Source organism: Anomaloglossus baeobatrachus, chromosome 6, assembly GCF_048569485.1.
Source record: "Anomaloglossus baeobatrachus isolate aAnoBae1 chromosome 6, aAnoBae1.hap1, whole genome shotgun sequence".
Lineage (NCBI taxonomy): Eukaryota > Metazoa > Chordata > Amphibia > Anura > Aromobatidae > Anomaloglossus > Anomaloglossus baeobatrachus.
The window spans coordinates 532,854,045-532,876,608 of NC_134358.1; the positions used below are offsets into that span (position 1 = coordinate 532,854,045).

The window sequence follows — 22,564 nt, forward strand, 5'->3', positions numbered from 1 at the left end:
GCAGCTATGTCTGCTGGTGTAAGGGGCTACATTGCAATATTCATGTCCAGGAAGGAGACTATCTTCTGGTGTAGACGAGGGAGAAACATAACTTTATGATCTGCAGATGTAACAAAAACCTTAAGCGATGTTCACCACTTTTATACAGATGTAGCAGAGCTGAGTGTGTTACATTGAACAAAGCTGCATTTGTCATTTGGTACAACTCATTAAGATATTACAAAGTAGCCCCAAAGAGGTAAAGGATGCATTTAACAGTGCGTCCTCTAATGTAGCAGACACAAATCATTCAGAAGTAACAGATCTACTCTACATGCAGCCAGAGAGAGTTAAAGGCACATTAAATAGGAAAAGTAGAAAGGTTAAATGAAAATGAGTACCTTCAGTTTAGCATCTGGATAGAGAATCATCTGGGCTAAGTGGGCGATTGCCCCTGCGTCCACCACGGTCTGCGCCAGCTCTGGAGAATGCTTTGATAGATCACTCAGAGATGAAGCTGCAATCCTTTTCAAAGCCACTTCTGGCTCTTGGATGCACAGCACTAGGAGGGGAACGGCTCCTGCATCCACCACAGCTTGTGACAATTCTGGAGGTCCAACAAGAGGTAATTAAGTAAGCATGGGTGACTGACCCTTGTGCAAGCCATTTTTCACTATGACAGACACACCAAAGGAAGAGAGGGCAGGGTGGACTTTGCTGTCTGCAGATTTGCATTTCAAATCAGCCCTCCCAGTTCCTGAAGCCATGTGCACCAATCCCTGGCTGAAAGGGACACCGGTCAATAGTTGGAGCCCCCTTTTCTTTTTTTTTTTTTTTTATACAGACACACACTGGAGGTAGATTAGGCTGTTATTCTATTGGAAATAGTAAGCAGATGTCAGCTGTTAGGGCCAGACTAGTCCACACTGCCATTATATGCATGGCTGGCCACAGGAAACAAAGCACACATCGCACAAGCACACTGCGAGGATCTGTCATCCTCCAAAGATATTCTGCACAAGCCAAAAGTATGTCTTATAAAGTCTCTGCAAAGATCTACAGATAATCTTGGTCTAATGACGATGCATATTTTATTATATTCACAGGCACCCATGCATATTACACATCTACATAAACAGAAATAAAAAATATCATAAATATTAACAAATAAATTGTTAAATGTCACAATATAAAAAAAATTGCTTTACATATATCAGATATATTGTGTTGTTCAACCTAAAATTTATCAAAAATTAGCTTCTATTTATTCATCCATCTCTCATATATAGCTACTTATATAATGTATCTTTCTGTGTCTAAAGTCTATCAATCTATCTACTAAGATTGCTGTCTAATATATTTTTGTCTATCATTTTTATTATTATCTAATGGCCTTCAGCTCTATCTGGAGTCATTGCGACTTGATGGATGAGCGCTCTGTAGGAAGATCGATGTTGTGCAGCCTTAATAGGTCCACCAGGGTCTTCTCCACCTAGGTAGGTCCAACAGGGTCTTCTCCATCTAGGTAGATCCAACAGGGTCTTCTCCGCCTAGGTAGGTCCACCAGGCACTTCTCCGCCTAGATAGGTCCACCAGGCTCTTCTCCGCCTAGATAGGTCCACCAGGCTCTTCTCCGCCTAGATAGGTCCACCAGGCTCTTCTCCGCCTAGATAGGTCCACCAGGCTCTTCTCCGCCTAGGTACGTCCACCAGGGTCTTCTCTGTCTAGGTAGGTCCAACAGGGTCTTCTCCGCCTAGGTAGGTTCACCAGGCTCTTCTCCGCCTAGATAGGTCCACCAGGCTCTTCTCCGCCTAGGTAGGTCCACCAGGGTCTTCTCCGTCTAGATAGGTCCACCAGGGTCTTCGCCATCGTTATCCTGGTAGTATCAAGCCAACAGGTTGCTGGTTTCCCTCTTTGTCTTATTCCTTCTATTCTTCCGGCCATGATGTCCTTCTCCAGTGATTGCTCTCTTCGTATGATGTGTCCAAAGTAGGCAAGACATAGCTTGGTGACCCTTGCTTCGAGCGACAAGTCTGGCTGGATGTGTTCCAAATTTGATTTGTTTGTTCTTCTTGCCATTCATGATATTGAGAAAGTCCTTCTCCAGCACCACAGTTCAGAGGCTTTGTTTCTTCTTCTTTCTTGTTTATTCATCATCCAGGTTTCGTATCCATATGTTACCAGTGAAATGTTCCTCAATTTGAAGGCCTTGTCCAATGGACTCAACTGTTGATTTGCCCATAGCTATTCTCCTATTGACTTCTGGTGTTGTCACTGCATAATGAGTGATCATTGATCCGAGTAGGTTGAAGTCTTTTACATCTTTTAGTTTGTCCATTCAAAAAAGTGTCCAGGTTGTACCTGGAAGTAGTCAATATCTTTGTATTCTTTGTATTATTAGGAGACTCATGTTCTAATCTATCTATCTGACATCCAGATAGCTATATGATATCTAAATTATATATACCTACCCACCTCTCTGTGTATATATTTATCCCACATCTATCAATCTATCCTGCCTATCAATGAATCTATCCATCCTGCCTATCTATTCATCCTATCTATTCATCCTATCTATCTGTCCTGCCTATCTATCCATCTTGTCTATCTATTTATCCTGCCTATCACTCTATCCTGTCTCTCTCTCTCTCTCTCTATCTATCTATCTATCTATCCATCCATCTGGTCTCTGTCTATCTATCTAGCCATCTATCCATCTATCTATCCATCCTGCCCATCAATCTATCTTGCCTACCTATCTCTCTCTATCTACTCCTATATATCTCATATATATAGATATCAATTAGCTATGCATTCAAGTCAACCAAAAAGAAAAAAAATCTGATCATAATAATTTGTTGTTTTTATCTAACTTTAGCACTAGTAATATCTTAATGCTGAACTTGTTTTAATGTTTTTACAAAATGTCTTACAAAGTATTATTTAAAGATAATCTGTCACCAGGTTTTTGCTCCCCCCATCTGAGAGCAACATAATGTAGAGACAGAAACCCTGATCAGAGACCCTGATTCCAGCGATATGTCACTTACTGAGCTGTTTGCTGTAAGTTTTATAAAACCACTCTTTTCTTTGCTGCAGATCTGGCAATTCTCTCTTTGAATATTGAACTCTGTACAACCCCGCCAAGACTACTGATTGTCAGCTTTTTCTTTACAATGTGTATAGGCAGAAAACTGCCAATCAGTGGTGGGATGGGTTTATACAGAGCTCATAAATATGGAACCCTACACCTGACAACAGATTTACTAGTCATTTATAATCTCCTGATAGTAAAACAGTGATTTTATTAAAACTATACTAAGCAGCCCAGTAAGTGACACATCGCTGGAATCCGGATGTCTGCCCCTACATTCTGCTGCTCTCAGATTATGTGGCCAAAAACCTGGTTACAGATTCCATTTAAATTTCATCCACCTGAACGTAGAGATGAAAACAGGAGTTGATATTTTGCCATTTATTATAATTAGGAACTGCCACCCAATAACTAATGTTACATTATTTTTCTGTTGTGATATCTAATATATAAAGCTGAATGTGTGTGTGTGTGTGTGTGTGTGTGTGTGTGTGTGTCTCCGGGATTGGCATCTGCACAGTCGCAGCGACAGCCACAAAATTTTGCACACTCACACGTCTGGACCCCGAGAACGTCATAGGCTATATTGTGAGGTGAAATGTTAACCCCGCGCGTTCCAATTTACCAATCAATTTTGCCCCTATCTACATAATGGGGAAAAAGTGAAACGAAAAGTGTATCCGCACCGTCGCATTTACAATCACGAAATTTTGCACAGACACCTCATGTGACCCAGGGAGCGTCGTAGACTATTTTTTTGACAGGAAAATTTAACCCCGCGCTTTACAGTTACTCTCCAAAAAACATGCCTCCATTAAAGTAAATGGAGCCTGGAACTACAGGTTATTAGTAGGAGCTGTAATTGGTTGCTATAGGAACAAAAGACATTCATAGACATTCGGTGGGGAGATGGATAGAGAGAGACATACAGAGAGAGACAGGGAAAGAGACAGAGAGATAGAGACAGAGCTGGAAAGAGACAGAGCTGGAAAGAAACACATGGGGAAAGAGACAGACAGACATGCAGACAGGGACAGAGATAGGCAGACAGGGAAGGAGGAGACAGCCAGAAAGACAGAAAAAGATAGATGGGGAAAGACACAGACCTTGATAGAGACAGACGGGGAAAGAGACAGAGAAATAGAGACAGACAGGGAAAGAGACAGACAGAGACAGGCAGACAGGGAAAGAGACAGACAGGAAACACACACAGACAAAGACGGGGAGACAGACCTGGGAAAGAGACAGATGGGGAAAGAAACAGAGATAGAGACAGACAAAAAAAGAGACAGACAGAGACAGGCAGACGGGGAAAGAGACAGATCTGGAAAGAGACAGGCGGAGCACATTACTTGGCCAATTTAGTTAAATCTGTGTGGAATATCTGTGGTGTTGAAATATATGTTGTGAAATGCTTCTATTAGCTTAGTTTTTGCCTTTTAATAATTACATTTCTATGTGTTTTGTTAATACATTCTATTTTGTTAACAACAGTTATTAACCCGGGCGAAGCCGGGTAGTACAGCTAGTTTATTTATATTTTTGCACAAAAAGCAAGAAATGGTCACTGTACCCCTAGCGTTGATAAGCACAAGTACAACGATGTTCCCACCTGAGGAGAGTTCTCACCCTTGGATGGAAATGCTCCACAGCCCGGCATCACTTCTGTCTACATTGATCTTGAAAGTGCTATTTACATGGCTTACAACATTATTTTTTTCCTTGGGGAATCTAATTTCAATACTTCAAAAATATTTCGGAATGATGCTTAAGTTATTTTTGCTGGCAGTACATAGCAGTTATAAATGTGTAAGCAGTAGGAGTTAAAGGTGGATTAAAGCCCAAGAGGAATAACAGATACCACTAATGTTGTGTGTGTGTGAGATGTATGTATGTGTATCTATATTAGAGATTATACTAGCAGACAGACAGAAAAGGGCAGCTGTGCAAGAACAGTATATGGGCCCTTCGCAGTCCAAGAGATTATTAAATTGTTGAATTCTGCCTGGTTTATAGGTAGAGGTGGCCCATTTATCTCTTGGGCTCCTGTGCACCGACTGTACAGGTTACACCAATTATATGTCTATCCCTGTGTGTATATGTATGAGAATATGCAAGTTTGTGCGTCTATTTATTTGTGTGCATGTATACATATGCGTGTGTGATTTTAAGATTGTATGTGTACACTGTGTGCAGAATTATTATGCAAGCTGTATTTTAGAGGATTTTGTTTATTATTGATCAACAACTATGTTCTCAATCAACCCAAAAGACTCATAAATATCAAAGCTTAATATTTTTGGAAGTTGGAGTGGGTTTCTTTTTAGATTTGGCTATCTTAGGAGGATATCTGTTTGTGCAGGTAACTATTACTGTGCAGAATTATTAGGCAACTTAATAAAAACAAAATCTATTCCAATCTCACTTGTTTATTGTTACCAGGTAAACCAATATAATTGCACAAAATTTAGAAATAAACATTCCTGACATGCAAAAACAAAACCCCAAAAAATTAGTGACTAATATAGCCACCTTTCTTTATGATGACACTCAGCAGCCAACCATCCATAGATCTGTCATTGCTTGTGTGTGTTATGGACACAGAGAGAAGAGGGTTCATGTGTAAGAACAGTATGTGAGCCCTTTGTAGTCCAATAGCTTATCATAATACACCCTTTATGTTTTTCTTTGGAGGTAGAAATGCCCGCTTTCCTCTCTAGCCGTAGAAGTGGAACCAATAGTATGTACGCCCCTGATGTGTGTGTGTGTGTGTGTGTGTGTGTGTGTGTGTGTGTCTGTATTATATATATATATATATATATAAATAAAAAATAAACACACTGTATGTGTGTGTGTATGTGTTTATATATGTGTGTAAATATGTATGTGTATAAATATAACTAGGGAGATAGTATATGTATAAACACACATATTTACACGCAACACACATGGGATAATTGGAAATAATGAAGATTAATTTCACCCAAGCTCACTTTGTGTTTTTCCCCCACAGAGGATTTACTTACAAATTGCTATAGGGCCCCAGTGTAAATGTGACCTAATTACCCTGAGGGTGAGGTAATTTGAGTCAGAGAAGTGAGTGAACCGCAAAGAGTCTCAATAATAGGTTGTATGTCAAATGGATTGTCCATTTTTAATGGTTGGTAATGCCCAAATGATCAAATTACTGGTTAAACACAACATCTGACAAATCTGACAAATATCAGTAAAAGTAACAGTTATAAAACAGAGTGCGCTAAATGGGGATAATGCAGAATAAAAAAAAAAATCAGAATGGATGCGTTTCCCGTGTTGGATGTTTTCAGCGAGCTGCTGCGTGGTAGGAGAACATAGACACCGCACATAAGGGATCCAGCCTTAAATCTGGCCTAAAGCGGGTTTTACACACTGCGACATAGCTAGCCGATGCTAGCGATGGCGAGCGTGATAGCACCCGCCCCTATCGTTATGCTGATATTTGGTGATCGCTGCCGCAGCGAACTCGCTACGGCAGCGTCACACTCACTTACCTGGTCGGCGGCGTTGCTGTGACTGACGAACAATTCCTCCCTCAAGGGGGAGGGACGTTCGGCATCACAGCGACGTCACAGCTGCGCCACTGAACCGCCGCCCAATAGAAGCGGAGGGGCGGAGATGAGCGGGACGAACATCCCGTCCACCTCCTTCCTTCCGCATTGCGGGCAGGAGGCAGGTAAGGAGAGGTTCCTCGTTCCTGCGGTGTCACACATACCGATGTGTGCTGTCGCAGGAACGAGGAACAACTTCGTTACTGCTGCAGTAACGATAGAGAATGGACCCCCATGTAACCGATGAGCGATTTTGCACGTTTTTGCAACGATACAAAATTGCTCATAGGTGTCACACGCAACGGCATCGCTAATGCGGCCGGATATGCGTCACAAATTCCATGACCCCCAACGAGATCGCTTGAGCGATGTCGCAGCGTGTAAAGCCCGCTTTAGTCACAATAGGGTACTTTTTTCTGATACAGATAATATCCGACTCATTTCTGGAAACATTCATCAGCTTAATTAACTATTTTGGGATCTATTTATTTCACATTTGTATTAAATATTGTTTTATTAAAGATACATGTAATTATTTTAACCTTAAATTGAGGGATGTGGTCCTTAAATGGCTGATTTATGCTGGTCTCTTATTGTCTTTAGCATCATGATGACATCTTGCTGTCTTTTCAAGTTATCTGGCGCTATAGAAGTGACCAAGCAATTGCCTGTGGAGGGGGCACATGGCGTGGGCATAGTGGGCATTTTCATTTAGACCACTTCAAGACCTGACTACTTTCTCCCATTCATGACCCGACACATTTTCAGGGTTCTTTGTATATGGAATTTAAAATTCCCAATCAGATATTCAAATTTTTTTTGCAGCTTTTGTTCATGGTATGTGTGGGATTATTTTTATGTTAGTTTCACACTTTAAAAAAAAATAAAAATGTTCCCTATGTGTTTCTCACATTTTAAAAAAACATTCTTATGACCCAAAGAACTATTGGGGGGGGGATACATTTGGTTCCCTTTTCCATAACAATTAATTTTATGTTGAACAGAAGAGAGGTTTTTTTTAACATTTATTTTTTTTTCCTACTTTTTTTTTTTCTTTCTTTATTTCACACATTGTGCCTCCTCTACCCATATGGTCATGTAAGACTTTTAAGTGGTATTTCAACCTTCAAATACATTTTTTTATACGATTTTCCCTGTAACTGGGGCTGGACCAAGAAGGGAGTGCTGTCAGAGCTTTGTATACTGTATATATAGCACTTATTCAGTGCTATGTATACAGTGATGAGGAAGACAGATACAGTACTAAACCCTGTCTGCATTCTCTATGGGGAGTCCGGCTGTGTCTGACAGACAGCTCCTGTTCCCATAGCAGCATGATCTTGTGCAGCTGCTTTACTAGTCAGTGACAATTTAAGCATCACTGCGGCATAGAATGCAGACCAAACGGATGGAAGTAGTTAAACTATTTGGAGCCTACATTATCCTTTAATTAAAAGTCAGAAACCCCTTTAATAGTCAAAACACAATGTGGCATATTTATCAAAACTGTCTAAAGGCCGCTTTACACTTAGCAATTTATCGTGCGTTCGCATGAGCGATCGCACCCGCCACCATCGTTTGTGTGATACGGGCAATTTGTTGTCCGTGTCGCACAAACTCTGTAACCCCCGTCACATGTACTTACCTCCCGAACGACCTCACTGTGTGCGGCGAACATCCTCTTCCAGAAGGGGGAGGGACGTTCGGCGTCACAGCGACGTCACACAGCGGCCGGCCAATAGAAGCGGAGGGGCGGAGATGGGCGGGACGTAACATCCCGCCCACCTCCTTCCTTCCACATTGCCGGCGGCCGCAAGTAAGATGCAGTTCATCGTTCCCGGGGTGTCACACGGAGCGACGTGTGCTGCCTCGGGAACGATGAACAACCAGAGCACAGAAGGACGTTCGATTTTTTGAAAATGAGCGACGTGTCAACGAGCAACGATAAGGTGAGTATTTTTGCTCGTTCACAGTCGCTCATTTGTGTTACACGCTACGATATGTCAAACGAGGCTGGATGTGCGTCACTAATGACGTGACCCCGACGACGACATATCGTTAGATATATCGCAGCGTGTAAAGCGGCCTTAAGGCTATGTGCCCACGTTGCGTTGGGTCCCTGCTGAAATTTCTGCAGCGATTTGAACAGAACATGTGCCCTTCAAATCGCTGCAGGAACACTACGTAATGAATGCAGCGAAAAAGCCAATTTCATGCGCTCTGGATGCAGCCCCCACCATAGACAGAGCGGGAGCTGCATCCAAAGCGCACGGAATAAGTGGTAGCATGCACATCGCTGCATTCTAAAACGCAATGTGCGCATGGATTATGCACAATCTTCATAGATTGTGCTGGGGACGCAGGACGCATGCAGTTATGTTGCAGTGCAATACGCAGCGTAACTGCATGCCATACGCACACGTGGGCACAGAGACAAATTGTTATGAAATGTAAACTTAGCGCAGACAGGCTGAGGTGGAGTTCACATGTGCAGTAGTCATCCATTAGAACAGATCCTGCAGTGATCGGTTGGCAAAAAAGTTTTTTGTCCTTTGTGAAATTACTGATGTCAACCGGATCCGTTTTTGTTGGGGTTTTTTTAACATTAGAGTCTATAGAGAATGGATTCATTAACAGATTGATATTTAGCCATACATTTTTCTTGCATTTGTAATGGATCTGTTTCTTCTTACAGCACCAGTTTCAAATGGATGGTGAATAGCAATCAGGTAACGGATCCATGGACTCCAATGTTAAAACAAAACAAAAAAAAACCCAAACAAATCCTGTAGAACTCCGTAATTAAAACAGACAAACAAGTGGTGTTTGCAGGACTTTTTTGCCAACGGATCTCTGCAGGATTCATTCTAAGGCTGGAGTCACACTTGCAATTGATCTGTGCGTGACTCATGCGAGTCTCGAGGTGCATCGCTGGAAACGGCAGCTGCTCCCTGGACAGGAGCGGGTGAGCCTCATGTATTTCTATGCAGCTGAGATGCTCCTGTCCACAGAGTAGAAGGCCGTGTCGGGTGATGCACTGCGATACTCGCAGAAGTCACGTGTGGGTCAATAGCAAGTGTGACTCCGGCTTAACGGATGACTATTGGACATGTGAACTCAGCCCTAAAGCCTGCTTTACACATTGCAACGCCCCCATCGTATGTGCAGCACGTTCAATTTGTTGCACGTGCCGCACATACGATTAACCCCCGTCACACATACTTACCTTCCATACGACCTCGATGTGGGCGGCGAACGTCCACTTCCTGGAGTGGGAGGGACCTTTGGCGTCACATCGACGTCACGCGGCAGCCGGCCAATATAAACGGAGGGGCGGAGCGGGACGTAAACATCCCGCCCACCTCCTTCCTTCCGCATAGCTGGCCGGGAGCCGCAGGAGGCAGGTAAGATCTGTTCATCGTTCCCGGGGTGTCACACACTACGATGTGTGCTACCCCGGGCACGATGAACAATCTGACGTTCAATTCGTCAGGAATGAACGACGTGCATGCGATGAACGGTTTTTCGTTCAATCGCAATTGCACGTCGCTGTCACACGCTAGAACATACCTTACGATGACGGATGTGCGTCACTTACGACGTGACCCCACCGACACATCGTAAGATATCTTGTAGCGTGTAAAGCGGGCTTAAGAAGAACCAGATTTGACATAGTGACTCCATGCCGTTTGATAATTCTGGCATATTTTAAAACCATTTAGTATTAAGTTTATCATTTTTACACTTTCTATCAGTTTGTTTACTTTGTGCCAGAAATGTGCCCCAAAAATCTTACCGCATGGCACATCCATCCACATCCATGTCACATCCATTTTACTAAACAAACCCATTTTCAGTGAGGTCAGGCATCCTGGCTGGGGAAGGTACAGAAAATTTCTAAAAACACATGATAAATAGGGTGCAAATCATGAAAGGCAGTGCTGAATTCTGGTGCATTTAGCTAGATAAAACATTCAACAATGGAGGGAGATTAATTGATACTGTCCAACATGTAGACAGTGTAAACCTAGAGGTGGCAGGAAGACTGTGGTCTGGTCAGTGTCTGAAACACGTAATAAATTTGGCACATGGCATGCACATTCATTTCTTTGGCACAATTTAAGCCATTTTTTTCAGTAATTTACCCCAATATATTAAAGAAAATGATAAATTAAAGGAGTTTTCACCCATCTTTAAAAGTTAGCACCTATTCAAGGGATGGGTATGGGTCCATCTACTGAACCTCCCACCAATTCCAAGAGAAGGGCTCTTAAATTCTCTGTTTGCATTTGCCGCACATACAGTGCCTTGAGAAAGTATTCGGCCCCCTTGAATTTTTCAACCTTTTCCCACTTTTCAGGCTTCAAACATAAAGATAAAAATGTTAATGTTCTGGTGAAGAATCAACAACAAGTGGGACACAATTGTGAAGTTGAACGAAATTTATTGCTTATTTTAAACTTTTGTAAAAAATAATAAACTGAAAATTGGGGTGTGCAATATTATTCGCCCCCTTTAAGTTAATACTTTGTAGCGCCACCTTTTGCTGCGATTACAGCGGCAGTCGCTTGGGGTATGTGTCTATCAGTTTTGCACATCGAGAGACTGAAATTCTCGCCCATTCTTCCTTTGCAAACAGCTGGAGCTGAGTGAGGTTGGATGGAGAGCGATTGTGAACAGCAGTTTTCAACTCTTTCCACAGATTCTCGATTAGATTCAGGTCTGGACTGTGACTTGGCCATTCTAACACCTGGATACATTTATTTGTGAACCATTCCATTGTAGATTTTGCTTTATGTTTTGGATCATTGACTTGTTGGAAGACAAATCTCCGTCCCAGTCTCAGGTCTTTTGCAGACTCCAACAGGTTTTCTTCACGAATAGTCCTGTATTTGGCTCCATCCATCTTCTCATCAATTTTAACCATCTTCCCTGTCCCTGCTGAAGAAAATCAGGCCCAAACCATGATGCTGCCACCACCATGTCTGACAGTGGGGATGGTGTGTTCAGGCTGATCAGCTGTGTTGCTTTTATGCCAAACATATTGTTTGGCATTATGCCCAAAAAGTTCTATTTTTGGTTTCATCTGACCATCAGAGCACCTTCTTCCAAAAGTTTGGTGTATCTCCCAGGTGGCTTGTGGCAAACTTTAAACAACACTTTTTATGGATATCTTTGAGAAATGGCTTTCTTCTTGCCACTCTTCCATAAAGGCCAGATTTGTGCAGTGTACGACTAATTGTTGTCCTATGGACAGACTCTCCCACCTCAGCTGTAGATCTCTGCAGTTCATCCAGAGTGATCATAGGCCTCTTGGCTGAATCTCTGGTCAGTCTTCTTGTTTGAGATGAAATTTTTGAGGGACGGCCGGGTCTTCGTAGATTTGCAGTGGTATGATACTCCTTCCATGTCAATATGATTAATATTTGTAACCAAATCCGGCTTTAAACTTTATGTAAAGTGCTGTGGAATTAACAGCGCTATATAAATGAATAATTATTATTATTATTCATGTTCTAATTGTATTGTAAAAAAAACAACAAAAAAACCCAAAACGGTATATTAATAAAAATCAACTAAATAAAAATACATTTTCAAAATTCTTGCAACTGATGGAAGAAATTATTAATTATTGTTTTTAGCATTGTAGATGTGTCTGGGTGTGTAATTAATATATCAGCACGAGTATCGCTTATTTTTACAGACCTAACTGCTGTATACAGACAGAGCAGCTCTCCAGGTATACGTCATGCCAGACATTATTTGCACTGCAGACGCCCAGAATAGATCAAAATGATAGATAAGCATAATATTGCAATAAACCACAAAAGCGAAGGCTGAACCACAAGCTGTGACTGACAGCTTTCAAGGCTGTGGTTTCTGCTCCTATCCTGTTTTGTATCTCAGATGCAGTGTCTGTGCACGATCTCTGCAGCACCTGCTGTGACATCCTGCCACAGAGGGGATCAGCCCTTTAGGGTCGGCGGCTTTTAAAGATCAAGTACAAGAAAAGGACTCCGCATACAGAAATAGTCATAGAATCAGACAGACACAGAAACACCCCCCCCACCCCTATCTTCCTGATATAGAATATAAATATCATTACAACTAAAGATATCCACTATTACAACTTATTAGAAAACGCCCCAATTTGGTTATGAAGGTCTGATTAACTATTTACAGTCATGGCTGAAAGTATTAGCCTTATTTCTCCCAGAAAATTATTGAAATTACACGTTTTCTTATGGATGTTTATTTTCTTTGTGTATTAGAACAACACAAAAAAAGAAAAAAATCTAATAGTCCATAATTTCACATGAAACCCCCAAATTGGCCAGACAAAATTATTGACACCCTCAACTTAATATTTGGTTGCACCCTTTACCTTTTGGAATTAATAACTGGAATCAATTGCTTCCTATTACCATCAACGGCTTCTTAAGGTACCGTCACACTTAACGACGCTCCAGCGATCCCACCAGAGATCTGACCAGGCAGGGATCGCTGGAGCGTCGCTACATGGTCGCTGGTGAGCTGTCAAACAGGCAGATCTCCACAGCGATCAGAGATCAGCCACCAGCGACCCATGTAACGACACTGTGCTTGGTAACCATAGTACACATCGGGTTACTAAGCAAAGCGCTTTGCTTATAGTTATCTGATGTGTACCTTGGCTACGTGTGCAGGGAGCGGGTAGCCGGCTTCTAGAAGCTGCGGACGCTGGTAACCAAGGTAAATATCGGGTAACCAAGCAAAGCCTTTGCTTGGTTACCCGATGTGTACCTTGGTTACCAGCGTCCGCAGAAGCCGGCTCCCTGCACATTCAGATCGTTGCTCTCCCGCTGTCAAACACAGCGATGTGTGCATCACAGCGGGAGAGCAACGTCCAATAATGGTCCAGGACATTCAGCAACAACCGGCGACCTCACAGCAGGGGCCAGGTCGTTGCTGTCACACAGCGACATCGCTAGCAAGATCGTTGTTGCGTCACAAAAACCGTGACTCAGCAGAGATGTCGCTAGCGATGTCGTTTAGTGAGACGTGGCCTTTACTCCTCTCACCTGGAATTTCGGACTCTTCTTTATAAACTGCTCAATGTCTCTCTTAAATGAAGGCGCCTTCTCCCAACAGCAATTTTAATATCTCTCCACAGGTTCAATGGGATTTAGATCCAGACACATTGCTGTCATTTCAGAACTCGCCAGTGCTTTTGTTGCCATCCATTTCTAGAGGCTTCTTGAAGTTTGTTTTCGGTCATTGTCCTGTTGGAAAACCCATGATCTAGGATGCAAACACAGCTTTCTGACACTGGACACTACATTGTGATCCAAAATCCTTTCATGATCTTCAGATTCAATGATGACTTGCACACAGTCAAGGCCCCCAGTGCTCGAGGCAGCAAAACAACCCCAAAACATCTTTGAACCTCCACCATATGTGACTATAGGTACTGTGTTCTTTTCTTTGTAGGCCTCAATCCGTTTTCAGTTAACAGTAAATTGATGTGCTTTAGAAAAAAGCTCTAACTTGGTCTCATCTATCCACAAGACGCTTTCCCGGAAGGATTTTGGTTTACTCTCGTACATTTTGGTAAACTGCAGTCTAGCTTTTTTTATGTCTCTATATCAGCAGTGGGGTCTTTCTCGGTCTCCTGCCATTTAATTTTGTTTAAATGTGGACGGATAGTTTGTGCTGACTCTGATGTACCCTGAGCCTGTAGGACACCTTAAATTCCTTTTGATCTTGATTGGGGCTCCTTAGCCACCATCCGGACTATTCTGCGTTGCAACTTTTCTTCAGTTTTTCTCTGCTGTTCAACATCCAGGGAGATTAGCAACAGCGCCATGGGTTGTAAACTTCTTGATTATGTTGCACACTGTGGACAAAGGAACATCAAGATCTCTGGAGATGGACTTCTAACCTTGAGATTATTGATATTTTTCAGCAAATCTGGGTTCTCAAGTCCTCAGACAGTTCTATTCTCCTCTTTCTGTTCTCTATGCTTAGTGTGGCACAAACAGACACTCAATGCAAAGATTCAGTCAACTTCTCCCCTTTTTATCTGGTTCAGGTGTGATTTTTATATTGCCCACACTAGTTACTTACTATTGGCAAGTTTGAATGAGTATCACATGCTTGAAAAAAAAGTTGTTTACAATTCCAAGATATTGGAAGCAAACTAGAATCCCATCACGGGATGAATTCCTAGCAGAGTGCAACGAGATCTTCAGGATGGAGACCTTGATAGGTCAGACACTCGGCAACAAGGACAAAGTTGATGCTACGTGGGCCCCGTGGATCATGTTCAGGGACTCACCGGATATGGGTCTATGGATTCACGGGGGGGCAGGTGTGTAGGTAATTTTCCATTCTCTTATTTCTGTACCTAGAAGGTTAGCCTTGAAAATGTGGTTTTGATGTAGGAGGGCGCGTCCACTCGGGTGGGAACTCTTTGTACCCTTCCCCTTTCATCTTACTTTCCCACGTTTCTGTTGTCTTTACTGTCTCTAAATTCTTCTTCCACCTCCTCTTCTTTATCTCTTTTTTTTCAACTTGTTCTTCCTATTTCAACGAATTGTACTTGTTATTTTTGGTCGCCAGTGGCGCAGGTGTAGTCAAAGAACTGTTGTGTTTTTAGCAGCTAGCTTGGATATATACCCTCAGCCTGCGCGCTGTGCAATTGTTTGATTATCTTCTTCTATTCTAATAAACTTTGATTTGAACAAAAAGTTGTTTACACCCAATTTTGAAAAGGTGGCAACAATTTTGTAGGGCCCATATTTGGGGTTTTGCGTAAAATTATGCCCAATTTGCCTTTTTTTCCTATGTCTTTTTTTTGTGTTGTTCCAATACAGCCAAATACAATAAACATGTGTAATTGCAATTTTCTGGAACACTTTAAAATGTCCCAACACTTTCAGCCATGACTGTATATAATAGAATAAACTATTTCTAGCACTCAGGAGGATAAATACGAGGGGATCATATACATTTTGTAATTTTTATTTGATGTACTGCAAAAATAGTGCACCTAAAGCAGAACGAATGTTTCAGCTAATACAAAAGACTTTATCAAGGTTTTTTACGTCTTCAAATGTTGAGGACAATATAGGATACGTCTGTGGTCTCAGACGATATCACATTGGGTGTGAGGGCCAGGTGCTCTGCGATTGCAGAATCAATGCTTATCTTAAGCAATATGAGAAGAAAAGGGTTGGTGAAAGGAGCGCCGTAATCCAGTCAAAGGGGATTGTGGATAAAGCCTTGCAAGCAGTGGTGGCAGAGGCTATGGGGGCCACCTTACGGCAGAGGTCATTGATTAAGATGGTACATACTGGATTTCAACATGCTCGCTCCTTTTGTTTTCAACTGAGATAAGTTTCTAGAGGTGTCCAGAAGGACCTTTCACCCCTCTTTCTACTGAATACACATTATGCTTGACCATGTCCAATGTACATGTGGGTGTCGGAAGGAATAGCTAATTAACCTGAAGGCTAGCTAAGGCCGATATGGTATCAATTGTTATATGGCTTTTTTTTTAGCAATTTCTACAGTAAAACTGGTGAGGTGGATCGAAAAATGCAACATGTGCACTTTTCTGATCAGCCTCCTTGAAAGGTCCAAAGCAACAACTGATGTGCCAGATAAATGGGAACGATCCCTTAGACACTATGGGGGTCTGTTCTCGCATCAGTTTCTCAACAGCGTTTTTGTAGCACAATAAAGGGAAAACAGACCTGGATGGACTGATAAATGGAAATCATACCTAAGGTGTATGGTTACCCTATGAATTCAATTACCGGTATTTTACTCAAAATTACCAATTTAGGCAAAATCCTGCAATGTCTAGGACAAGGATAACCATTTTAAGTAAATATTGGATGTCTCCCATTGAGGAACCTCATCTATTAGCCAGAGTATTTGTGCTTAGGCTACTTTCACATTACGTTTTTTTTAACATACATCCTGAACATTTTTTTGCTGCAAAAGCGGATCCTGTTTTTCCAAAGAGAAACGCATGCAAATGCATGTGTTATTTTACAGGATCCTGTCACTTGAAATTATGGGTGGGTATTGGAGTGGGAGAGAGAGATGCAGGCACTACCGCCCCGATAATCACCACACACATGCAAACACTACTGCACCCATCATCACCGCACACACCGGCACTCCCGCACCCATCATCACCGCACACACACAGGCCCTACCGCACCCATCATCACCGCACACACACAGGCCCTACCGCACCCATCATCATCGCACACACGCAGGCACTACCGTACCCATCATCACCGCACACACACAGGCATTACCTGAGTGACGTCACCGCTGATCGCGCAACTCACTTCAGTTGCTGCATGGAGCTCACAGCGAGCGGCAGCGTTCAACGGCCGCTCATGTCAGCTTCATGTAGCAGAGCTGGATGCGTTGTGGGAGCTCGTGTGGATTACGCCGGGTATTTGGGGATTTTAATAAAGTGGTGAAAGAGGGTGTTTTTTTCGTCTTTTATATCAAATAAAGGATTTTTTTCAGGTGTGTTTATTTACTTTCACTTACAGGTTAATTATTTGCTGTGTCTCATAGACGCCTGCCATGATTAACCTAGGACTTAGTGGCAGCTATGGGCTGCCATTAACTCCTTATTACCCCGACTGCCACCGCACCATTCAGGATGAGCCGGGTAGAGTCCCGGGACTGTTGCGTCTAATGGATGCGGCAATTCCGGGCAGTTGCTGGCTGATATTTTTAGGCTGGGGGTCTCCCCATCCTGAGAATACCAGCCTTCAGCCGTGTGGCTGTACTTTAGCTGGTATCAAAATTGGATAGGACCGCACGCCGTTTTTTAAAATTATTTATTGTACTGCACGATATAGACCTGCCTACCGGCGGCTGTGATTGGTTGCAGTGAGACAGCTGTCACTCAGCGTGGGGGCGTGTCTGACTGCAACCAATCATAGGCGCCGGTGGGCGGGGGAAGCAGGGCATACGAGATGGAATAATGAGCAGCCGGCATTTTTAAAAGAGGAGAAGCCGCCGGAACTTTGTGACAGCCGTGCCGCACCGCGCGCTAGATCGGTAAGTATGAGTGAGGGAGTGAGAGGGAGAGAGATAGAGAGACCGACCGACAGAGAGAGAGAGACAGAGAGACTCTGATCACAGGCTGGTTTGTGCCCAACAGGATCCTGTCTATCAGCATGCCAGCGTTCACATGCGTTTGCGTGCCGTATAGTCAGGATCCAGTGACAAACAGTATTTGGACGCAGCTCAAAAACGCTACAAGTAGCGTTTTTGAAAAATGTTAAAATACTGCAACTCGCTGGATCCTCACTATACCGCACGCAAACGCATGTCAACGCATGTTGACGCACGTCGATTGCAAATGCATTGAAATTTAAACGTATTTGCACTGGATCCGCTTTTGCTGCAAAAAAACATTCAGGACGCATGTTAAAAAAATGTAGCGTGAAAGTAGCCTTACTAAGATATGACAAAGTGCTCAATATGCGAATTGACGAGGGCGGTAACGGTACACTGAGCAACTGGCTTTGCCAAGGGAGCACCAAAGCTTCTTCATTTGAATACAAAAAATATTATTTCTCGCAACAAAACTACTAAAATCTATAAATACAGGTATGATATTTATAGGGGCTAAGTCCTCCACATACCTGTATAAGTGGATTAATTAGCATTTTGGAGGGTCACAGACTCCTTTTAAGGCCGGTGTCCCATTTGTGATTACCGCGCGTATATCTCGCACGAGTCTCGCGTTGCAACAGCCGTCACGGACTCACACTCTGCTCAAAGGAGCTGGTCGGTTGCATGTATCTCTATGCAGCTGACCCGCTCCTGTGAGCAGCGTGAAAGTCCGTGACGGGTGCTACACCGTGAAACACACACGATATATACGTGCGGTAATCGCAAGTGGGACGCTGGCCTAATAGGTGCAGTGTGACCACAGTACAGAGTCCTCATATTCGGAAGAGGCTGAGTGCCGCCCTCGCCCTTCCCGTACCGTGAATGTGGGCTTTTATCAAAACTACTGAATTGAAACAAGTAACAACGTGTATGAGTGATAAATTGTTCTAAGTAGAATACCCATTTTAATGTCTAGGAACTCAATAGTTTATATAATAAAATTTGTATTCACCGACAGCAAGCAGTCAACTTAAGGGAATTAAACAAAAAAAAGTTTGCAGAAGCTTTCACCACTCACCCATGGATAAAACAAGAAAATCCCTTTAGAATGGCATTACTTTGCAGTCAGGTGCGCCTATCTTTCACAGGACTTCGGAGATTCAATGAAATGACGGATCACTTGGCAGCCATGAGCCACTTCCATCCATCCACAAATGTTCACAACAACCTTTTCAATAGGGCTTTACACTAATCACAAGGCTATCAAACTTCTCTGCCCATCCACCGCGGCATCAGATTGCTAATGTGAATAGAATATATTTTATGTGTTCATTCAAAACAACCGGATGTCATTTAAAAGAGGTTTTACCTATAATGGGGCCTCGCAGACAGTGAATGAGCTTTATCTGATGGATGAAACCAACGGTGATGTAATGTGCACAAAGCCGCCGACATGAAAAAAAGGGAAGCAATCTCAGACTGAAGAACACCTGAGTCAATCGGGGCCGGCCATTTACATACTGATAATCCAGAAAATAAAAGGAGTTGTCTGTCTAAAATGCCGGAAAGGTTTTCCTGGCTCCGAAATGGCAAGTACGGTTCCAATAGATGTGTGTCTACAATAGTGGCTTTCAAAATAGAGCTTGAAAAACAAAAAGGAGAGCTCCATGTCCTGCTTCAGAGGCCTCAATATTGTAGGAGGAAATTTAGAACGAGCTGTATATACTGTACGCTGCAGACAAGTGAGATCCTGCATAGCGGGTATTCAGATAAAGCATCAACAGCCCCGTCTGACTGAGTGGCAGCTTCCTTTGCTGTCACTGTTGCCTTCTTTTTCTCAATGAAAAGAAAAAAAGCATAATGGATGAAAGAAAGTGATAACTAAACCAAAATGTTAATCTTCAATACATACTAATATATCTTAGGAATAACTACAAGGCTATAAAGTTCCCGTCCCAGCGTTTGGACCTCTAAAAAGTAAAAAAACTAAAACTACGCAAAAGAGGAATAAAATTTTCCCCCAAAAATTCAAGAATAACACCAACAAAAGGCATTGATGGTTACCTGCCCAGGCCAAAGAATCCAATGCACTAACAGGATGCAGCGAAACCCATTAATAAAGATGGAGGTAACAGGTGCAAAACACTGAGGGAGCAACCACTCACACACTGCCACTGCATGGAGGAGGCGATTGCTTAGTATTAGAATTGCACACAAATGGCTTGTATAGGACGCCGTTCACACATGTAGGTGCACAGTGTCTGGCTTACACTTGCGTTCAGCGCAGTCCGTCACTATGGAGAATAGCGCAGTCCGTTAACGCACTGCGCTATTCTCCATAGACTTGTATGGATGACGCACTGTAACGCAAGTGTCAGCATAGCATCTGCTGGACGACGCAGCGTCATTATTTTGACGCTGCGTCGGGCGGAAGGAACGCAGCATGTAACTTTTTTTGAGCGGCGGAAACCTTTATTTTTCACTGCGCATGCTCATTTATTTATTTTAAATCACAGAAACTTTATTTTGTTTCTCGGTGGCCGAACGTTCAGCTGAGCGCCCGGCAGCCGGCTATTGAGAGCGATCAGCTGAGCGCCCAACCGCCGGCATGTGAGAGCGCTCAGCTGAGCGCCCGGCAGCCGGCTATTGAGAGCGATCAGCTGAGCGCCCAACCGCCGGCATGTGAGAGCGCTCAGCTGAGCGCCCGGCAGCCGGCTATTGAGAGTGCTCAGCTGAGCGCCCGACCGCCGGCATGTGTAACTTTATAAAATAACATGGGTACCTATGGCATCCGTGATAAAAACTGATGTCACAAGTACCTGAAACACGGATATCTGAAACCGGCCTTAGTGATGCACATACCGTACTATTAGATTAGGAGGGCTGTCCATCACTATATAAGTGCAGCACACAGGAACGGAGACCCTAGACCTCTAAAAACAAATCCCTAGATTGGGTTTTGAGCCCAAGTTTGCTGAGCGTCGTCTTGGATGGAGCAGAGTTGCGCATGCCCAAACTCCACGCTACGCATCGTCTATGAGACTGCTAAAAATAATGGAAACCTGGTCTCTGCTTTCACCGGCAGTCCTGTAGATAATGACAGAAGCATAGGTTGAGCATTGGCAACTCTGCTTTGGCAACGCTCTGAAAAGTCCGATTCTCTGATCCCTGTGATCTGCACGTTATCCTCAATTAAAGAAGCGAACCTTTGTAGGTTTGGTTTGCTGGCAGCAACTGAACCGAACCTACACGTATCCGAGAAGGTTCGGAAACGCTAATTGGCAGATTGAGTCTCCTCCCACATGCAGACAGCCATAAGTGGATCACTTCCGGGAAGGATGGGTGGAATTTTTCAAATCTTTGTTTTGGGTTTCATATTACCTGTGATCACGCTGTTGTTACCCTCAGTGCAAGCCTTTCAAACACTGCAAGCGATTCATACTGGGCTGAGCACTGAGCGTACCCAAGCACAAAGATGATTGTGCAAGTTATGTTCGCACATAAGGCATACGAACTCTAAACCCAAGCCCTGTTTTTTTAAGTTGGTGTTAGGTGCGAAAACCGAACCTTAGATTCGTTCATCTCTATCCTCCATCCTCCTGGTTAGGTGACAACTTAGTATATTGGGAATAACCCTCCAAAGGGTTATTATGAACATTGAAAGGGTGAAACCTATCCAGGTATTTCTGAAACCACCAAATATAAAGAGAGGTGCTCTGAAATGCACCATCAGAGTGTAGTGGTAAGTCTAGGTGTGCCACCACCCCATTCATTGCTTAATGCACTCCGCTGGAGTGGTGCTTTAAATGTAAATCCCCCTTCCCCCTGTGTTATACTCACCTTCAACCATTTTCTTGTCTTATTGGCACCGTTCCGGTCAGTCTCCTTTAATGTCACCTGCCGGCTCCCTCCAGTGTTTCATGAAGCGCGCTGGAAGTGACAATTCAATACAAGTCTATGAGAGCCTCGTACTGGTTCTCAGAGATGCATTGAGAACTTGTGAGAAGTTACGGACAGAAGGTGGTACCGCGGGACCGCAGCGGTCCTGAAAAAGCCTGAAAATGTCAAAGGCTAAGTATAAGACAGTGGGCAGGGGGCTCATACACTCCAGCACTGATAAAAAACAAAACGCTGGAGTGGGGCTTTAAATGATTGTTGGAAGTAGCCAAGCCCTTTTTTCTGCAATCCCATAGACAATGAATGGAGTGGAAATGCACATATCAGTTTGCCCTCCCCCACACACATTATTATTATTATTATTTATTATTATAGCGCCATTCATTCCATGGCGCTTTACAAGTGAAAGAGGGTATACGTACAACAATCATTAACAGTACAAAATAGACTGGTATAGGAGGAGAGAGGATCCTGCCCGCGAGGGCTCACAGTCTACAGGGAATGGGTGATGGTACAATAGGTGAGGACAGGGCTGGTTGCGCAGCGGTGTACTGGACTGAGGGCTATTGTAGGTTTGTTGGAAGAGGTGGGTCTTGAGGTTCCTCTTAAAGCTTTCCACGGTAGGGGAGAGTCTGATATGCTGAGGTAGAGCGTTCCAGAGTATGGGGGAGGCACGGGAGAAATCTTGTAAGAGAGGAGTAGAGAAGGAGATCTTGTGACATGCATACGAGTCTTGGCAAACTTAGATGTAATGTGAAGAGGCACCTTCCGTTCTAGGAGAAGACCTTGCAGGGTGGTGGCAGGGAGAGCAGAAACTATGGGGCGCACTGAGCATATGGCAAGGTACAGAGAGATGGTTGAAGATGTAACA

General features: G+C 43.3%; 1 protein-coding gene across 2 annotated transcripts in view; it reads right to left on the bottom strand.

Moving 5' to 3' along the window:
* Positions 1-22,564, bottom strand: part of SPAG6 (sperm associated antigen 6) — a 266,300-nt gene that overhangs the window by 85,775 nt on the left and 157,961 nt on the right. For both annotated transcript variants that reach the window (XM_075316806.1, XM_075316807.1), the window contains one exon: positions 381-586. In XM_075316806.1, the coding sequence (XP_075172921.1) occupies positions 381-586 (206 nt within the window). The remainder of the gene's footprint in view (positions 1-380; positions 587-22,564) is intronic.